The following is a 20,137-nucleotide window of genomic DNA, read 5'->3' as shown; positions in this document are numbered from 1 at the left end:
TCTGTGTACCTTTGCCTCTGCTCACTTCTCCAGCCTCCTTAACATCCTTAATATTTTATGAATACACCAGGCCTGCTGTACCTAATATATTTTCACAGAGAGCAAGATGGCTTGCTTCTTTACTAATTTTTAGCTCTTTTTATAAATGGCATCTTCTTCATAAGGTCTTCCCTGACCAACCTATCTGTCACAGACAAAAAAATCCCAACTACCTCCCCCTCTTCAGTACCAATCCTTTTCCATGCTTCTGGGAGAAAAGGAAGAGAATGGAATGAGAAAGGGGAAAGGGCACATCATCTCATAATGATAGTACATGTATTGTTCTTAAATATTTACATATTCATTCTATTAGAATAGTTTCATGAGAGAAGGAATTTTGTCTGTTTTGTTCACTGCTTTGTCTGGAGCAACTAAAACAGAATCTAGCGCATGACCAAAAAAGGTCAAAGGATAAGCATGTAAAACATGGCAAAAACAATTAAAAATATATTCCTTTTCTTTTTTTAAAGAAATTCCTTCCTGCTATACATGAATCTCCCAAAGTTAAGCCAAATTTAAGATTTCATGAGTTCATTTACTCATCCACCAAAAAATTTATCAAGTACCTGCTCTATATCACTGTTTCAGGCACTGAGGAAAACACAAGATCTTTTTGTGTCAAAATACAATTTCAGGGCACCTGGACGGTTCAGTTGTTAAGCGGCTGCCTTCAGCTCAGGTCATGATCCAAGGGTCCTAGGATGAAGGCCCACATCAGGCTTCCTGCTCGGCAGGAGGCCTGCTTCTCCCTCTCCTGCTCCCCCTGCTTGTGTTCCCTCTCTCTCTGTGTCTCTCTCTGGCAAATAAATAGATAAAATCTTAAAAAAAAATAATTTTGATTAAAATCAGATTCAGAAAAATATCTTGACTGATATTTACTGATGACAGTAAATCTTTACCAAGCAACTTCTGATGGAACCACTACGGCAGGTAAATCAAAATAACATTGTGGATAAATGACTGTGATGCAATTCAGTGGAAAGGACAGCTCTATTCACAGGGGAAAGATTCTTCTAAGAGCTGAAAAAGCTACTTTGTGTGTAAGTTCTAAGAGGCTCTCAACTCTGGCTGCACATTAGAATCACCTGGGGGGCTTTTAAAGAAAACTGATGTCTGAACCCAACCCTTAATCAAATGAAACTCAATCTCTAGGGGTGGAGCCAGGCATCTGTAGTTGTTAAAAGCTCCCCAGGTAATTCTGATGCACAACTGGTTTGAGAATCACTGTTTTACAAGTTCCTATTATTGATTATCATTTCAAAGGGAAGGATACGGTTATTTATGTCAACTCTTTTCCACTGCCAGTATTGATTGAAAAGATCTCTCAACATTGGTCTCTGTTATCAATATGGCACTTTTTTTTAGAGATGTCATGAAGAAGTCCTAGCCCACAAATAGTCCCATACCTTCTGAAGTTGTTCCTTCTAGAATCTGAAGACCCCATGAGTTATCTTACCAGAGATACTCTATATACTCTAAATAACTGACATTTTCCTAAAAAGTGGCAAAGCCAATTTAAGCAATTTTTATTAAAGCTATAGATTCTGACCCGCAAGTACTAATGAGTAAAGATTTAAAAAACAATATCGGGGGGCGCCTGGGTGGCTCAGTGGGTTAAGCCACTGCCTTTGGCTCAGGTCACGATCCCAGGGTCCTGGGATCGAGTCCCGCATCAGGCTCTCCGCTGAGTGGAGAGCCTGCTTTCCTCTCTCTCTCTCTCTCTCTCTCTCTGCCTGCCTCTCTGCCTACTTGTGATCTCTCTCTGTCAAATAAATAAATAAAATCTTAAAAAAAAAAAAAAAAACCAATATCGGGGCACCTGGGTGGCTCAGTGGGTTGAGCCTCTACCTTCGGCTCAGGTCATGATCTCAGGGTCCTGGGATCGAGCCCCGCATCGGGCTCTCTGCTCAGCAGGGAGCCTGCTTTCCCCCTTCTCTCTCTCTGTCTGCCTCTCTGCCTACTTGTGATCTCTCTCTGTCAAATAAATAAATAAAATCTTTAAAAAAAATAAAAAAAAATTAAGGTTTCTTATATTTGTGTGTGATTAATGATCTTGTTGTTGCATCATTTCCATGCTATCTAATAAGAGTAACCACCTCAGTAATCAGAACAATCATGTCATTCAGATATACTGTTATTACCTGGACATTCACTTTCAAACCTAAACATTCTAGATGAAGTAAAAATGTTCTTATATGTTTTTGTCAGTCAGAAAAATAAAATGTTGCAGTAATCAATGATGCTTGTGAAAACCATTCATTTTATGTGTAAAATAATTAGTAAAGATTTTTGATTAGTAAGCAAAATAGATCAACAGTTAATACAAATAGCAAATACATTAAATAGATTACTTTCTTGAGAATGCTGTATCTGGAAAAAAATGCTTATATAAATTAAAATATTGTTAGGACAGAATAATAGAGATAAGATTTTATACTAATTCGATCTTTGCGGAAATCTACTATATACCAGAATTCACATTAAAGAAAATTACTATGGTTAAAAAGGAACAACAGGCCCCCAAATGGAGTCCCTTATGCTAAGACCAAGACTTAACACCTGGACCTAACTGAAGTTTTAGCCTCTCCCAGGAGTGGAGTTTTAAACCCAGCAGTCTGGAATTTTCTGATGACCAGTAAGGAGGTAATCTGCATGATAAGACCCTCTGCCTTTCCGTCTAAGGGAAGGTGACCTTGAGAGAAACAATCCCTTAATTTTTTCTTCCTAATAACTTCCTTGTCCTGTCCCATTTCTGCCTACAAATGCCTTCTATTTTGTACAACCCTACTGAACATCCTTCCATTTGTTAGATGAAATTCTGCTTATTTCATTAATCACTGAATAAAGTCAATTAGCTCTTTAAAAACTGACTTGATTGAATTTTTGTTAACAGCTTTAAGGGTTACATTTTAATTTTATTTAATCACTGCCATTTAAGTTATAAATCTTCAAGAAAATGGCCTATTGGGGAATTCTTACAATCTTGCGATGATGAATTTATCACATCACTTCAAAATATCCTGAGCTGCAAAAGTACTAAATTATGTAAACAGACATGTAATAATCTTAATACAATCTTTAATCAAAATAATAAAAATGTTGGGGTGCCTGGGTGGCTCAGTGGGTTAAGCCTCTGCCTTTGGCTCAGGTCATGGTCTCAGGGTCCTGGGATGGAGCCCTGCATCAGGCTCTCTGCTCAGCAGGGAGCCTGCTTCCTCCCACCCCCACCTCTCTGACTATTAGTGTTCTCTCTCTCTCTCTGTGTCAAATAAATAAATAAATAAATAAATACTTTAAAAATAATAAAAATGTGAAGACAAAACTGTTAAGAGTAAACTGAGGCACCCTTAACACATTCTGTTGAGTCAAACTTCACAATAAAAGACTCTACAAGAATGTCTTAAAACAACTCCTGAAGTCTTGAGTCTATAAAGGCTAAATATTTAAATATAAAGTGGTACAAATGATCCTTTCAGAAGATTAAGATAAGGTTTTTTGAGATTTGCCTAAACTATGAATCCTAGATCCTTCTAGTATATATCTTATTGAAAAAGTTTCCTGAATCACTTCATGGCATACAAAAATGTTAGTGATGTTTTTAAAGGTGTTGGTTGAAAGTGAATGGCTATTTGGTTTTACTGAATTGAATTTTTGTTAACAGTGACTGTATATAGTATATAGTACAGTGACTATAAGAGAAATCAAACAGTTAACAATACCAAGAAATAATTTCTGTAGTGTAATTTTAAACTTTTAAAATATTATTACTACTGTTGATAACAATAAACCCTAACGATTATTTACTGGATGGAATGATTCTTCTAATTTAGAAGTTTGTTCAATTTTGGTGCTATCTAGTTTCAGCCATAGGCAAGTAATGATTTTAATATCTGGACACTGGCATTTGGCCAAAATGTGTATTTGGTGCACCTCTACTGATAGGGTGTTTAGAGGCCTATCCTTATGCTTCTTGGTACAGAACACAGCCTTAGCCTGGGTATTTTCACCTTGATGGTTTTAGAAAAATCCCAACTGCTCTGTTTCTTCCTTTCTTTATACTTCTTATCACTTCAAATCCATTCCACACAATTCAATATTAAACTACCCACTGTTTTTGTACTGTTCACTGTGCTCAACTTATTTTCTAACAGGAGAGTTCTTCCTTGAGGGTGGGCATAGTGCTTCTTCTGCATTGCCTATAGTGTGTAGCAGCACAGTGCTGGTCATTTGATCTCTATTAATTCACTAAGATTCAATATGTTACTGGCTAACCACCTTTGTGTCTGAGACACCATTTTCCTTCTTAATTTTAGGCTACTCTATAAATAAACAATCCAAAACTAACTATATCAAGGTTTGAGCAAAGAAGATCCTGCATTTAATAAAAGATAATGTTTAGTGGAGAAGAAAACAGAATACTATTCTTAGATCTAAGACACTGAAGGTAAGTCACTTTTTTCACGTTTTTGTTAGAAAGCCCTCTTGCTCAACTATAGACCCCAACAGTTAAAATCAGAACTAGACAAGACTTAACATAGGCTTAACAAAACTCATGTCTTAATTAAAACCCAATGTGCTTATTTCTTATTGTACTTTCTTGAGGCATTGATGAAGGTGTTTTGCAATGCTCCAGAACACCCAAACTGCCAGACCAGAAAAGCCATGATAGCAAATGCCTAGGAATAAACCTAGGATAGGAATTCCTAGACGATTACATCCCACATGTGTCCTTCTCTGCCCACGATTATGGGCTGACCACATACTGATCCTGATCCATGATCATATGCTCCCTGCTGCTTTCTTGCATGGACCTTCCTAAATCTTTCCTCATAAAACTCTAGGAGTCCATCTTGTGCGTGGAGAGACTGGTTGTTAAGACCTGCCATCTCCCCTGGCTGCTGGCACCCAAAATAAATCTTTCCCTTTGTCTTTTTTAAACTCTTGTGTCTTTAGTTATTGCCTTCTCTTGGGACAAGTATATCCAAGTTTGTTCAACAAAAGTGTGGGCAAACCCAGCCAGGAGCTATGCTTTTGATTAGTCCAGCCCCCTCGGGATTTCCTAGGATGGAGCAGTTGGCCCTGGGTTTACCCATTCATTTCTTGAGTTGGGGGCTATGATACATTATTAAGGAACACAGTCTTTCTATGGATTCTTCAAGGCAATCACAAGAAGTCAAAAAACTGAGAAGGAAAATTTTAGTATTAACACTGACCTGAAAGTTCGGATAAGATTTTTAAGTTGTGCAGAAATATCTCCTAATGTGATCTGAAGAGGCCTCAAAAGTCCAGGGACTCTGAAAAGAAAAAATTACATTTCCTTTATAATATAATTTATTTATACAGAAATATTATTTGAGTCTTGCCTAAGTCTGGATTTTCCATAAGTAATAATGGCCTTTAGGTAGAAGCAGTTAAACTAGCTTCTGACTGATGAGAACTCATAAGGACACATTTCATATTAATCCCGTACTCCACTATGTAGTCTATGGTACAGTGTGAGGCACTGAATAATATTATCCTGGCTGCTACCTATATTCTTATACTTGTTTTTCTTACCTTTACTTTCAAATAATTAGATTAAATGGAAAGAACACAAGGCCAGAGGAACTGGACCCCCTAAACTGTCGAATTTAGGAGTATGACCTATTTCTCCTTATGAAATCCTTACAGTGGGAGTAGAAACTGATATATTTCTAGAGAGCAATTTGCCAATACATGTTAACATTGTAAATATGGATATTCTTTGACCCAACAGTTTTACTTGAAAAAATTAACCCTAAAGAAATAATCAGATAAACATAAAAAAGATGTTTATTGCAAAAAATATTTTTAGTAGTGAAAAATCAAAATAAACTATGATATAAACATACAGTGGAATATAATAAAACCTTTAAAACAAAAACGTGGATCTATATTTTTTAGCGCGGACAGATATACATGTTGTGTTAAGTGAAAAATGCATATGTAGTATTGTCCCATTTTTATAAAAACTTATATATAATGACACTATACATGATAGACAGTATATTTCAAACATTCCTCCCAGAGTTTTAGTATACTTCATTCCTCCCAGGGTTTATACTATAACAGAGAGAACCAAAGGAAATGAATACACACACACACACACATATATATTATGTATGCATCAGGGATAAATATCAAAATATTAATAGTAGTGACTACTCAGTGGGATTACAGATGATCTTTACTTTCTTCTTTAAACCATTTTGTACTGCCTAAATCTTCTGCAATAAGCATGCATTACTTTTTTTAAAAAACTTATTATAAAATTATGTTTCAGATATATTTCAAAACGGAGAAAATAGCAATAATCACATAAATCTATTCCCAGATTCAACTTCCTAATATTTTGCTAAATTTATTTCATTTTTTTCTTTCCTTCTTTACTTTTTTTGCCAAGTAAATCCCTGATTTCAAGTCATTTGGCCCTTAAATATTTATCTATCTCTAAATACAAGGGCATTTTCTTACATAATTGCAATAAAATTATCACACCTAACCAAATTAACAATTTCTTAATATCATCTAATACATAATACATATTTCATTTTCTTCAATTATCTAAGAGAAAATGTCATTTACAACTGTTTTGCTCCAATCAGAAACCAAAAAAGTCTTACTTTTATTATTATTATTTTTAAAAAGCCTTACTTTTATAATGAGAAAAAACTGAAATGCTTTCATTAATAACCAAAAAAATCCTCTATGTCAATAATTACTTTGTTTTTAGTGTTTGTGTGTTTCTGCAAGTTATACTACCTCTTCTTAAATTTAGTTCTTGGGCCCCTGGGTGGCTCAGTGGGTTAAGCCTCAGCCTTCAGCTCAGGTTATGATCTCAGGGTCCTGGGATCGAGCCCCACAGCGGGCTCTCTGCTCAGCAGGGAGCCTGCTTCCTCCTCTCTCTCTGCCTGCCTCTCTGCCTGTTTGTGATCTCTGTCAAATAATAAATACATACAAGTATCAATAATCCAACCTAACTTTCAAAACCTGTGTAACCACAATCAAGGATTGTTATCTTCTTGTCCTATGAATCAGACATATAGTGACTTTTACTGTTTTCCAACCAATTGTTAGACAAACAAATGTCTAAGTATGAGGACCATATAAAAGACAAAACTAATAACAAACTTAGATTATCTGGGAGGAGCCTAACATAAAAGAAACTCGATAAATAAACAGTTACTTAAAATGTAAAACTTGGAGGAGTAGGCTGCTCAAAATATGAAGGCTTCCAGAAAATATGTTCTTCTTACCATTGAACTACTACAAATTTAAGACTACTTCATAAGCACAGCCTTATTTTTTTTTAAGGTTTTAAAGTAATCTAATGAATACTGTTTTTCTGAAAATAAATAAATTGAAAAAAAAATTAAAAAAAAAAAAGGTTTTAAAGTAATCTTTACACTCAACATGGGGCTCGAACTCACAACCCTGAGTGAGATCAAGAGTTGCACGCTCCACCCACAGAGCCAGCCAGGTGCCCCTAATCCATATACAGACCTTAAACAATGAGTGAAAACACCTTTCCATTTTTTCTGCTAAAGAAAGAAAATAGAGATTAAAAAGTTCAAGATGGCCCTCACATCTCTGGAAAAAAGATTTCAAACTTCTTTTGAAAGACAAACCAAGATTACAATTTTTAAATGTCATTTATGACTGGGCTAATTACAAGAAAAATAATTTCCACCACAGGAAGTTTAAAACTAAAGTGCAAAGTCGACTTGAACAAAAACTCTTAAGTTGCTGAGTGTGAAATGGTTCTATAAATATGTATGCAGAGTGAGTTAACAGACCGTTAAAACTTCATAAAGTTTCATTCACATGTGAAACTGATGTGACACATATACCACAAATCAGTATTTAAATGGTTTAACTTTGATATTTTTTTCCCTGACTTCACTGGATTATGAAGTGGAAGTGACACAGTTTAGTTTTCTACTCCCATAATCTCAACCTTCTTCTTCATTATGTGCTTGTGTATCTTCTACACAAGACAAAATTTCAATATTTCCTTGGCAGGATATCTTAAAAAATCTCACCTTCTCAAGTAACTTTTCAAATTATTTTTCAAACTTTAAAATTCAAGGATAAAAATTAATATAAATTATGAACCCACAAATACCAAGTTAATTTTAAATATTGTAAAGTAGAATGACAATTACATACTTACACTTTACTTAACTTTTCAAGTACGATGCGTTTTCTAATCTGGTTCTGAGAACTTGAATCTATCAGTGGGAAGGTGGGATCATGCTAAAATCACATTTTTAAACAAAACAAAGCAAAGTCATAAATTTACATTCTTCTTTGATAAGAACTATAAACATTAAAGCACAAAAATTCATACCTGAGGTATGGCAGAATAAAAACTAGACTTGAGAATTATTAGAAGATTTAAATTTGAGCATTGGCTCAGTCATTGGGCTGATGTGAACTGAGTCATATGCCTGCTTTTGAGAATTTTTTCTAACCTGTATCAAGGGATACTAATACCTTCTTTATTAAACGAGAAAATGTATACAAAAGAACTCTGTAAACTACTAAATGTTATACAAATGTTGGAGATCAAAGCTTTTAAAATTAGCAAATACAAAAAAATAAATAAAATTAGCAAATACTATATATATATATATATATATATACACACACACACACACACACACACCATATACACGTACATATATTATGGGGAATTCCACTTCTAGAAATGGCAGACAAAATAATTCTAACCATTCCTCCTGCTGAGAACTGAAAAAAAGCTGGGAAAATACCCACATTTGATTGAAAACATCAGAGACTAACAAAGCAGTCAAGAATTAACGCCAGAGATTCTAGAGAAGGTGATTCCAGAGAGGGCAGTGACTAATTCCAGAAGCAGCAATTCAGATACTGAGAACCTGAGCATTGTTTTTCTAATAAGCATTAAAGCTTGGGGAAATGCCAAGAAGGAAGAGGTACTAGCAACCCTTCCCTCCAAGCTCAACTTAGAAGGACCAAACTCTAGAACTAAGAATAGGAAACTGGCTCTTTCAGGGACTGAAGTACAGCTTCAAATCTTAATCCCTCACTGAATGAAGTGATTTAGAACTACAAATCATGTGCCTAAAGCAAAGAGAAATCTGTTTTCGAGGAAGATAACATCAGTTTGGTCTCAAGTTATCTGTAATGTTTAACATACAATGTTTGCCATAAATAATAAGAAAATAGGACTATACAGTCAAAATCTCAAACATTATCCCATAGAAAACAGCCCCCAGGGAATCCAGAAAATGATGTTATCAACTTTATTTAAAATACCTACGTTGAGTGCTCGCTTCGGCAGCACATATACTAAAATACCTACGTTGAGGGGCACCTGGGTGGCTCAGTCATTAAGCATCTGCCTTCGGTTCAGGTCAGTGAAAAACTTCAACTGAATATGGACTATAAATCATCTTACAGGATTTAAAATATAGAGAGAATAAAAAAAGACAACAAGAACACCTAAGCCCAGAGAGGGTAAACAGAATTACAGTTTCTAAGGTACTATCTAGGAAGCAAAAAAATTAACTTATATTGGACTTTTATAATAATTCAGTCAATTCAGATTTTAATCTTTAGAGTAACCACTTCTGATTAGTAAAATAAAGTATAAAAAGCAAGCTAATAGAGGGTAAACAATGAAATAGTACTATTTAATTCAACAAAATCAGGAAAGGAGAGAAAGAGGAACATAGAACAGATGAGACAAGCAGAAAGCAATGAGTGAGATGGCACAAACCCAAATATATCAATTATGACACTGAATGTAAACAAACTAATTTCTCCACATAAAAACAATTACCAGCCTAAGTAAAAAAAGGCAGTCCTGAAAATACTAATAAAAGAATGCTAATGCTAGCAAAACAGACTGTAAGAAAAAAAAAAACTTAACCAATGTAGAGAAAGGTCACTCATAATACAGAGGTTCAATTTACTAGGAAGACATAACAATCTTTTTTTAAATACCATATAACATGGTCTCAAAATATTAAAAGTAAAATTTATTAAACCAAAAGTAGAATTAATCCATAATTATGATGAAAGATTTTTTAAGATTTTATTTATTTATTTATTTGACAGACAGAGATCACAAGTAGGCAGAGAGGCAGGCAGAGAGAGAGAGAGAGAAAGGGAAGCAGGCTCCCTGCTGAGCAAAGAGCCCATGAGGGGCTTGAGCCCGGGACCCTGGGATCATGACCTGAGCTGAAGGCAGAGGCTTTAACCCACTGAGTCACCCAGGTGCCCCAATGGTGAAAGATTTTTGACCTACCTCTCCCACTTCTCTTAGTAACTAACAGAATGAGCAACACCTCTCTCCACCTTTCCCCAATCAATAGTGTTTCTCAAACTTTAATATGCACACATTTCTCCAAAGGAAAATAATGAAATCTGACCCATACTGCTCATAATAAAAATCAATTCTAGGATGAAAGGAAAAACAATCTAGAAGATGAAGTAACCTGGGCTAAGCAAAGATTTCTAAAGAAGTCACTAAAGGGAACAATGAATAAGTTGGACTCAAGATATCATTAATGAGAGTGAAAAGGCAAGTCTCAGAGTAGAAGATGTTATTTGCAAAACACATTAACTAAAAATGGGTTTGAATCCTGAATAAAGAATTTCTTCAAAATTGGTAAGAAAAAATACTTAGATATTCCAACAGATAAATGGGAAAAAGACTTGAAAAGACACAAGACATTCCAAATGGTCAAAAAGCAAATAAAACCTTGCTCAACTCATTAATCATTAGAGAAATGTATTATAATAAAAAAACAGTACCACTGAAATGGTGAGAATTAACAATGTCAAGTACCGATCAAGAATGTGGATCATGGAAATTCTCATACAGCTGTACTAGACTAAAAACTGGCAAAACTATTTTGGAAAACTGGCATCATCCAGTATAGCTGCATATACACATACACTATGACCCAAAAGTTCAAGTCCTAGATACACACCCAACAGAAATACACATACCTTAGAAGAGAGACATAAATAAGAAAGTTCATAACACTACAGCCCTAAACTGGAAAAGCCTAAATGCTCATTAACATGAATAAATTGTGGCCTATTTCTATGAGATACTATGCAGCAATAAAAGAATGAACTATAGCCACATGGAACAACACAAAAAATGACTCATGAACTAACATTGCATGAAATAAACAGGAAACCAAAGAACATATACTATGTGAATTTACTACAGTTCAAAACTGGCAAAGTGAATCCATGTTATTATAATAGTTACTCATTTTGGAAAGAGGTAATAATTAGGAGAAGACATAGTGGGGCTTTTGTTTTACTCAAATTTCTTGGCCTGAGTAATGATTATAAGGCTGTGTTCCTTTGTGATAATTAATAAATGGCACACTTACTATTTGCATTATACTTCAATGAAAAAGTTTTAAAATATTATGCAACAGAGGAATAGTCAATTTTCTTTTTTAAGTAATTTTTTCTGTTTAAGGCTTATAGCACAAAAATGATAAAATAAATGATACATTAATGTAGCTTTACGCAGCTGAGTGACAGAGATAAAGGGTTTCTCCAAGCTTACTATAAAACTTATAAATATTGTATAATGATACAATTGAAGTGATTTAAAATAATAGTACTGGGCTAGGGAGCATTCTGCAGAAGTAGAAAATTTCTAAATTATTACTGTACTTCTACTCTTTCTAAATCTCCAAATGTGTTCTTAAATTTAGAGCCACATTTACTCAGAAATCTTTAATAGCAAAAGTTGTCAGAAAAACAAGGTTACTGCCCACTCCTCTTCATGCCAAATAACTTCATTTCTTAAGCTATACATGAACATAAAAATGGGTAAGAGAAATACTGAGAGAATCGCTCCCCCTTAATCTCAGCAACATACATTTAATCCCTACAGATAATTATTATTTACTGAGTACTAATTGTATATGAGGCACTGTGATAAATGCTTTACAAACATTACTTTTAAATTCTTAACAACTGAAAAAGGAAAGCTATTTATATATAGTCCCATTTACAGATGAACACTCAAATTTAAGAGACCAATTTTTCATATAGCTAGTAAATGAGAGAGCAGATATGAAAATCTAGGTCTGATGTGTTCCTTCCATTTTCTCTTATATCTGTTATTTCCCAATACGTCTCCTTTCCTATATTATTTTCATTGATATTGTTGTGAATGGGCATGCTGGCCAAATACTATACAGATAAATATTTTACCATTCAACTAGTAAGTCTACTCCACTATGTACAGACCCATTGGAAATGAAATACAAAGATACATGCTCCATGTAGAGATTTGAAAGAATATAAGAATACAAAGAGTATCTGTTGGTAGAGGGGAAAAAAGCCTCCCTAGAGAGTTTACATATTATACAAAGAACTAGGTTTTAAAGAAAGCTTTATCCCACAATTCTAGGCTACTCCTATATTAGAGAAAAATACTACATATTTATGAAATTTCCTGGGTGCAAATGTCAACTTATTTGGAAAATTGTAATGCCAATACTGGAGATGACATTAAAAAAAAAAGTTTATATTTATTTATGAGAGAGAGAGAAAGAGCACACAAGTGGTGGGGGTGGGGAGGCAGAAGAAGAGAGAGAATCTCAAGCAGATTCTCCACCAAGCAGGGAGCTGGATGTGGGACTTGATCCCAAGACCCTGAAATCACAACCTGAGCCAAGGGCATACTCTTAAGGAACTGAGCCACCCAGGTGCCTCTGGAGATGGCACTTTAAACAAAAAAACTGATAAACTAAACAAACCTGAAAATTTAACAATTATTTCTTTAATGTTACTGTTTCAAGATTTGTTATGGTCAGTGTCCCATATGCTAGCAGCACAGAAAACTTAAATCATCGTTAAGACATACCTCTTCAGAGTCTTGTGATTTGGTGGTTTCTTCACTCAAAACATATCGTCCTCTATAAAACTCCCTTATTCTCAGATTTAATGTTTCAGTTTCTTTCTTCAAGTTCTCATAACTTGGCAGTGGTTTAATGGCTGTATCTGAGGCCCTAAAAGGTAAAGACTCATCCAAGCTGTTCTGAGATTCCTGCAAGGCAGGAGAATGTTTATCTGAGTCAGAGCATATGTCATCTTCATCAAATTCTTCTTCTTTAGCCAGAGGGGATGAAGAGAGTTTCAGACACAAAGAAGCATAATTTTGGCCATACAAAAACCTCAAAGTTTCTTCTGTCTTCCATTCAGTCAAAGTCTCTTTCAGGACTTTAAGTAAGTTTGTCTTTGCAATTTCGGGACACATCTGCACCGGCCTAGAGGGTGACCTAGAAACTTGGTTTGATTTGGCAAATTTTCTCTTAAAATGCTCAGCACTTTTCTTACTTATGCCTACTAGAGTTATTTTTGAACTACTGTATTTATTTTCAGAATTTTCCGTAGCTTCTAATTTTTCTTGCAAAGGACTATTTGAAGAAATGTGAGTACTTACTTGCTGTAAAGGAAGTTCACAAGCAGCAGCTTTCCCATGACTATCTAATCTGCAATTGCCTAGCTGCTCAGTGACAGCTATTACTGTCTCTTCTTTGTCTTCACATTTGGAGTTAGCTTTCTGACCAGCTTTCTTTTTCATTATGCTTTTTTTGGGCAGCTGTGGACTTATACCTGTTGCATTTGGTCTGTTTGCTGGTAGAATGGTGGAAACAAAGTCTTGCTCATTATCACTGCTACTATCACTATGAGAACTAGAAGCACTAGATTCATAATGCATCTCAGAATGGCCAGGATTGTCAATATCTGATGTTTTAATGGTCTTAGTGCATAACTGTACTTCCTTTCCAGAATGGCCACTGTAGAAGGAAAAAAAAAAACATTAACTATAATGGAAAAGCAAAATGTGCCACAGCATTTATATTTTGTAACTTTCAAGGTAAAAATTTGTATTCCCTAGGCAAAGCCTTATTTATAGGCATATATATGTATACACATACATATATACACATTTCCAAAGACTACTATAAATCTATTATTTCTCTATACCTTATTTGATATAATTCCATCATCTTTCCATCTTTTCCCCCATTACTTAAAAAGTGTTAGGAGTACAGCAAAAAGAAAAAAGCTTTGATAATTCCATCCTAATGAATTATGTTGATTTTTGCCTGTTATATTTCTGTAATATTTAATATATCCTTTTTTAAGATTTTATTCATTTATTTGACAGAGATCACAAGTAGGCAGAGAGACAGGCAGGAGGTGGGGGGAAGCAGGCTCCCTGTTGAGCAGAGAGCTCAATGTGGGACTCAATCCCAGGACCCTGGGATCATGACCTGAGCTGAAGGCAGAGGCTTTAACCCACTGAGCCACCCAGGCGCCCCTCATATATCCTTTTGAAAAAAAAGGTTTTCTTTTAAAAACTTCACTCTCGCTTTGTCAAAAAAATGTATTACAGAAACTCTGCTTAGATTATGAAAGATAACAGGCTAAAAAGACATATTTAAACATTTTCCAATTTTGGTTGATAGTTCTACAATTTCATAGATAGAACAAAAAACACTAGAAAGTCATAGCAGAAAATAAAGTCAGCAAATTAACATTTACTGATGAAAGATATATTTGAAAACTCAGAGTTACAACAGAAGGCTAACAATAAAAAATAGTTTTCTATTTTTTATTGCATATCTCAAGTTTTCTATACAAACTTGAGATATGCAATGATAGATAAGCAGGTACTTTCAAGGAAATGCACATATCAAAACTTTAAAAGATTAGGATAAGGATTTTGGGTCAAGAGGGGGCACTGGGTGGTAAAAGAATATATGGGGAAAAAAAGAGTATATGGGAACTTTCTACTTTTCAGGCAATTTTTCTATAAACCTAAAATTGCTCCCTAAAGGTGCTATTAATTTTTTTAAATGGTTAAAGAATAAGATGAAATAAAATAATGCAATAGTAATAAAAAAAAGAAGTGTGCCAGGTAAAAGTATAAAAAAAAAGAAAAAGAAAAACAGAGTTGAAAATAAGGTTGTGGATGGGAATAAAGAAAAAATGACAAGTCTATTCAGTATTAGATATCACTTTTTTAGTTAGAAGCTAGCCTATATATAGCCATGGGATTATCTCTTGCATCTGAAGTATAATTTCAAAAAAATTAGAACACTTTGACTTTCAGGTTTTATACTTTCTCTTAGAAATTTAAGGTAATTATATTTTTCCATATTATTTTAAAGCCATAATTAAAAATATTTATCAATAACTATCTCTCACATGTGCTCAATTCCATGTGCTAAGGTAGCTACTAATAACCAGGAAAATTTATCCTGATAAAAGTTTTAAAAAAAATGTCTTTTAAGACATGGTTATAGTTGGGCAAACACCACCACAAAGAGAGTTTAGAAAATATCAAAACTTGGAATTTCTATTAATGCTTTAGAGACTCTTCCAAATAACAAATGATATATTAAGTTTCAAAATCCTATAAAATAAGGTTATAAAAACCTTTCAACAAATGTAATTGGTATAATCTACTTGACAAAGAAGCACAGTATCTCAGATGGAAGCTCTGTTTGTGTCATATTTCAACAGGTTCAATTAGACTGCCTTGGTAGGAACAGCTGTACAATAAATCATACAGATCAAACATAGCATCTTATTATCACAAAAGAAAAAGCTGTACAAGGCAAATATTTCTTTGTGTAGTCTAAAATGGGCACTTACATAATGTATCAACACAGGAAGTCTAAGAGCTCATATCACCTGGTTTACTCTTAATGTTTCTATTAACAAGAATACATAGAAGGTAAGCAATACTGATTCAACCATACCTTTGTCCTTCCTGTAGCAGCTGAAAATCAGGATGCCTGTGACAAAACACAGCAATAGAAAATTGAAAGTAACTGATATGTCAAACATTTGAGTGTTTGTTATAACTACATTGGATAGAAAATATATCTAAAAGGAAATAGTTCATTTTAAGTTTTTTTAAGAAAAATTTGAAGGACGAAGTATTATGGAACTCATCTGTAAGAAATCTGGATTAATCTCTTTCTTTTCCAAAATTTATTCATATCTTAGGAGTAAGTTCAGTTTCCATGAGCCCAGTAAAATTTTCCCTGAATAACCTGACTAAAGTAACTCACTTCCTTCTGTAAATTCTAGAGTCAGTATTATCCACTCAGTTAATACCTACTAATCAGGTATTCCTCTATGACTTAACACTAGAATTCTTATCTACATGTCTTAATTTTCATATGCTTTAGTGTTGTTTCTTTCTTTTTTTTTTTTAAAGATTTATTTATTTATTTGACAGAGAGAGACCAAGCAGGCAGAGAAGCAAGCAGAGAGAGAGAGAGGAGGAAGCAGGCTCCCTGCCAAGCAGAGAGCCCGATGCGGGACTCGATCCCAGGACCCTGAGACCATGACCTGAGCCGAAGGCAGCGGCTTAACCCACTGAGCCACCCAGGTGCCCTTTAGTGTGGTTTCTTAACTAAACTACAAGCTCCTTGAGGGCAGAGATTATGTACTATAATGCTCTTCTATTTCCTCTTTATAGTCAATTTTTATTCTCATTTCTGAGAAAGCAGTTGTATTACAGTACAGATATGAACCATGTATATAATGTGATTTACTTTAATTCTAGGAACAATTTTGCTATGTAATACCAGAAATCATATTTGACTGGATATCATGGATATTTACAAAGGGGAAGAAAAAGTTCTTAGAAAGCCAACATAAAAAGGAACAAATAAAATAGTAAATCTAAGAAGATGGGAAAACTCTGTAAAACACTTCTGAAGTGACTCAGAATATGTGCCTTCTAAAAATTACAAAACAGATTAAATAAAAGTAAATACACAAAGAAGAAAAAAAAAAGGAGTGATAGTCCATGTTCATTGACAGAAAGACTCAATATTGTCAAGATGCCAGCTCTTCTCAACTTGATCTACAGATACAGTGCAATCCCAATCAAAATCCCAGCAAGTTATTTTGGGGGTCTCACCAAATTGAGTCTAAAGATTTAGGGGAGGCAAAAGACCCTAAATAGCTAACAGTATTGAAGGGGAAGAGCAAAGTTGGAAGACTGACATTACCTGACTTCAAGACATACTTAAAGTTACAGTAATCAAGATAGTGTGGTAGTGGAGGACTACCAAAGAAAAGACTAATAGATCACTGGAACAGAACAGACAACCCAGAAAGAAACCCACATGATTACAGTCAATTATCTTTGACAAAGAAGTGAAAGCAATACAAAGAAGAAGACCATCTTTTCAACAAATGGTATTAGAAAAAGTGGGTATATACAAAAAAGTGAATTAAGACAAAGACCAGACATCCTTCTGACACAAAAACTAACTCAAAACGGATCACAAACCTAAATATAAAACACAAAACTATAAAACTTCTACAAGATAACCTGAGAAAATGTAGATGATTTTTTACATAGGACACCAAAAACACAATCCATGAAAGAAAAAATTGATAAGCCAGGTTTCATTTAATCAAAAATTTCTGCTTTGTGAAAGACATTGTTGAGAATAAAAAGAAAACCATAGATTAGGAGAAAATATTTGCAAAAGACTATTATCCCAAATATGAAATAACTGTTAAAACTCAAGAATAAGAAAACAACTCAATAAAAATGAGTCAAAGATTTTAACAGCTCACCAAAGAAGATACAAGGATGGCAAATAAGCACATGAAAAAATGCCGTACACATCATACAGCATCACCAAAATACAAATTAAAACAATAATGAGATACCACTACACATTTATTAGAATAGCTAAAATCCAGAACACTGACAACATCACATGGTGGTGAGCACTTGGAGCAGGAGAATTCTCATTCATTGACAGTGGGAATGCAAAATGGTACGGTCATTGTGAAATACAGTTTGGTGATTTCTTTCAAAACTAAACATACTCTAACCATACAATCTAGAACTCTCGCTCCTCAGTATTTATACAAAGGAGGTGAAAACTTATGTCCATACAAAAGCCTGCACATGGATGTTTACTGCAGCTCTATCCATATCTGCCAAAACGCAGAAGCAACCAAGATGTCCTTCAGTAGGTAAATGGTTAAATAAACTGTAGTAAGTTTAGAGAAGAGAATACTATTAAGCACTAATAAGAAATGAGCCATCATTAAGCTAGGAAAAGACATGGAAGAACTTAAATCCATATTAGTAAGTGAAATAAGCCAGCCTGAATACTATGTAATTCCAAGTATATCACATTCTGTGCAAGATAAAATTTTGGAGATAGTAAAAAGATCAGGGGTTATGAGGGGGGTGGGAGATGAATAAGTGGCGCACACAGGATTTCTAGGACTATAAAACTACTCTGTATGATACTGTAATGCTGGATACAAGTTATTATATATTTGCCCAGCCACAGAATATCAAAGCTTTGGGTGAACCCTAATGTAAACCATGGGCTTTGGATGACAATGATTTGTCACTATAGGCTCATTATTAGAAACAAATGTACAATTTTGGTGGGGGATGCTGGTAATGGAGGAGGTATATGTACCCCACGAATGGGGTAGGGGGTATATGTACTTTCCTCTCCATTTTTCTACGAAGCTACAATTGCTCTAAAGAATAAAGTCTATTAATAGAAAAAAAAGTAAATGTAATAAACTAGGTGTACATGAAAGAGAATATAAGGCATTGAATATTAATCCCATTTAAAGGACAAAATAGGGTTGCAATTTTAAAAAGTCAAATTAAATGGACAGATGGAACCAGAGGTCATTTGAACCTTGAAAGGCTGCCAATCAAAAAATGTCAGAGTCGCAAGTATTTTTCTATATAATTAAACCTAACAACATCAACCACATAATATTATCTAGATAATCCAGTCTTCTTTGGTCAGCCTTAAGCACCAGAGGCACTAAAGGAAATGGGCTCTCTCACCAATCTTCTCCTTATGTTATGGGAGGCACTACTAGGTCAAGGCACTCTTTCCTATTAAATTCCTTCTCAGTACCTCCCATCAGAAGGCATAAGGGATGAAATCAGTATTTACCATCCCTGCTCTAGCGAATTCCCCTGCAGTTCAGGAATTCCCCAAGACCAACAATGAAAAATTTAGAAGGAAGGGCAAAACAAGGTAATGGGCAGTGAGCTGCCTGAGAGTAAAAATGTAATCTATTTTTGTTTCTTCCTTAGTCCCTTAGCCAACTGAGGCTAACCTTTCCCAATCATCCAAATTATCCTGTTTACCCTACTTCTTCCCACTCACTAAAACTCTAGTCATAGAAGCTATCTCAGTGTGGTCTTCCTCAAAGCAAAGGACACTACTTGGATGGTGACTAGCTTTGACTGCTCCAGGCATTATTTATAACTCCCATTAAGAGCATTTTTGGCCAAAATAATATGCCAACTTTCACAACAGAGAGTTTTATTGCCTGTTGACTACACCCTCCCACTTCCACTTGTAGTTCTCTCATTTTTCCTATCCCACATCCCCACCCAAGTCTTCTGGGCTAAAATTGTCAAGGTTCAGTACCTTGCAGCTGTCTGGCATTTGGTCCTACACTGGGATCTGAGTATCACTACAGGGAAGAAAATATGTGTAGCTAGTGATTCTCAACTGGAATTCTTATACTCAATAGCTAACCTGCAAAAGCAGAGTATATTCCATCATTCCTTCAAATATAAAATTCTGAACTATTATATGTTGAATTACGCTGGGCATACTAAGTAATATAAAGAATAGGGATGCCTGGGTGGCTCAGTGGGTTAAAGCCTCTGCCTTCAGCTCAGGTCATGATCCCAGGGTCCTGGGATCGAGTCCCGCATCGGGCTCTCTGCTCAGCCTGCTTCCTCCTCTCTCTGCCTGCCTCTCTGCCTACTTGTGATCTCTGTCTGTCAAATAAATAAATAAATAAAATCTTAAAAAAATTTATAAAAGAATAGATTCCTCTTCTTAAGGATGTTACAATTTAGTAGGAGGAAAATGGCTATTCTAAGAGCTTTACAAAGTTAATCCTCATAAGAATGAGTAGTTACTACTACTATCCTCACATTACAGATAAAAGATTTGAGTACTAAAAGAATCAGCAATTAGTGCAAAATCACATAGCGGTAATA

The 20,137-nt window shown here is 34.8% G+C and overlaps 1 protein-coding gene across 3 annotated transcripts in view; it reads right to left on the bottom strand.

Annotated features, from left to right (window-relative positions):
* Positions 1-20,137, bottom strand: part of RPAP2 (RNA polymerase II associated protein 2) — an 83,328-nt gene that overhangs the window by 43,162 nt on the left and 20,029 nt on the right. For all 3 annotated transcript variants that reach the window (XM_044238679.1, XM_044238681.1, XM_044238680.1), the window contains 4 exons: positions 15,861-15,896; positions 12,950-13,886; positions 8,231-8,313; positions 5,253-5,333 (listed from right to left, as the gene is read on the bottom strand). In XM_044238679.1, the coding sequence (XP_044094614.1) occupies positions 5,253-5,333; positions 8,231-8,313; positions 12,950-13,886; positions 15,861-15,896 (1,137 nt within the window). The remainder of the gene's footprint in view (positions 1-5,252; positions 5,334-8,230; positions 8,314-12,949; positions 13,887-15,860; positions 15,897-20,137) is intronic.

The sequence above is a fragment of the Neovison vison genome, chromosome 2 (genome assembly GCF_020171115.1).
Source record: "Neovison vison isolate M4711 chromosome 2, ASM_NN_V1, whole genome shotgun sequence".
NCBI lineage: Eukaryota > Metazoa > Chordata > Mammalia > Carnivora > Mustelidae > Neogale > Neogale vison.
The sequence above is the reverse complement of the archived record's forward strand: the minus strand, read 5'-3'. Positions and strand labels throughout refer to the sequence as shown.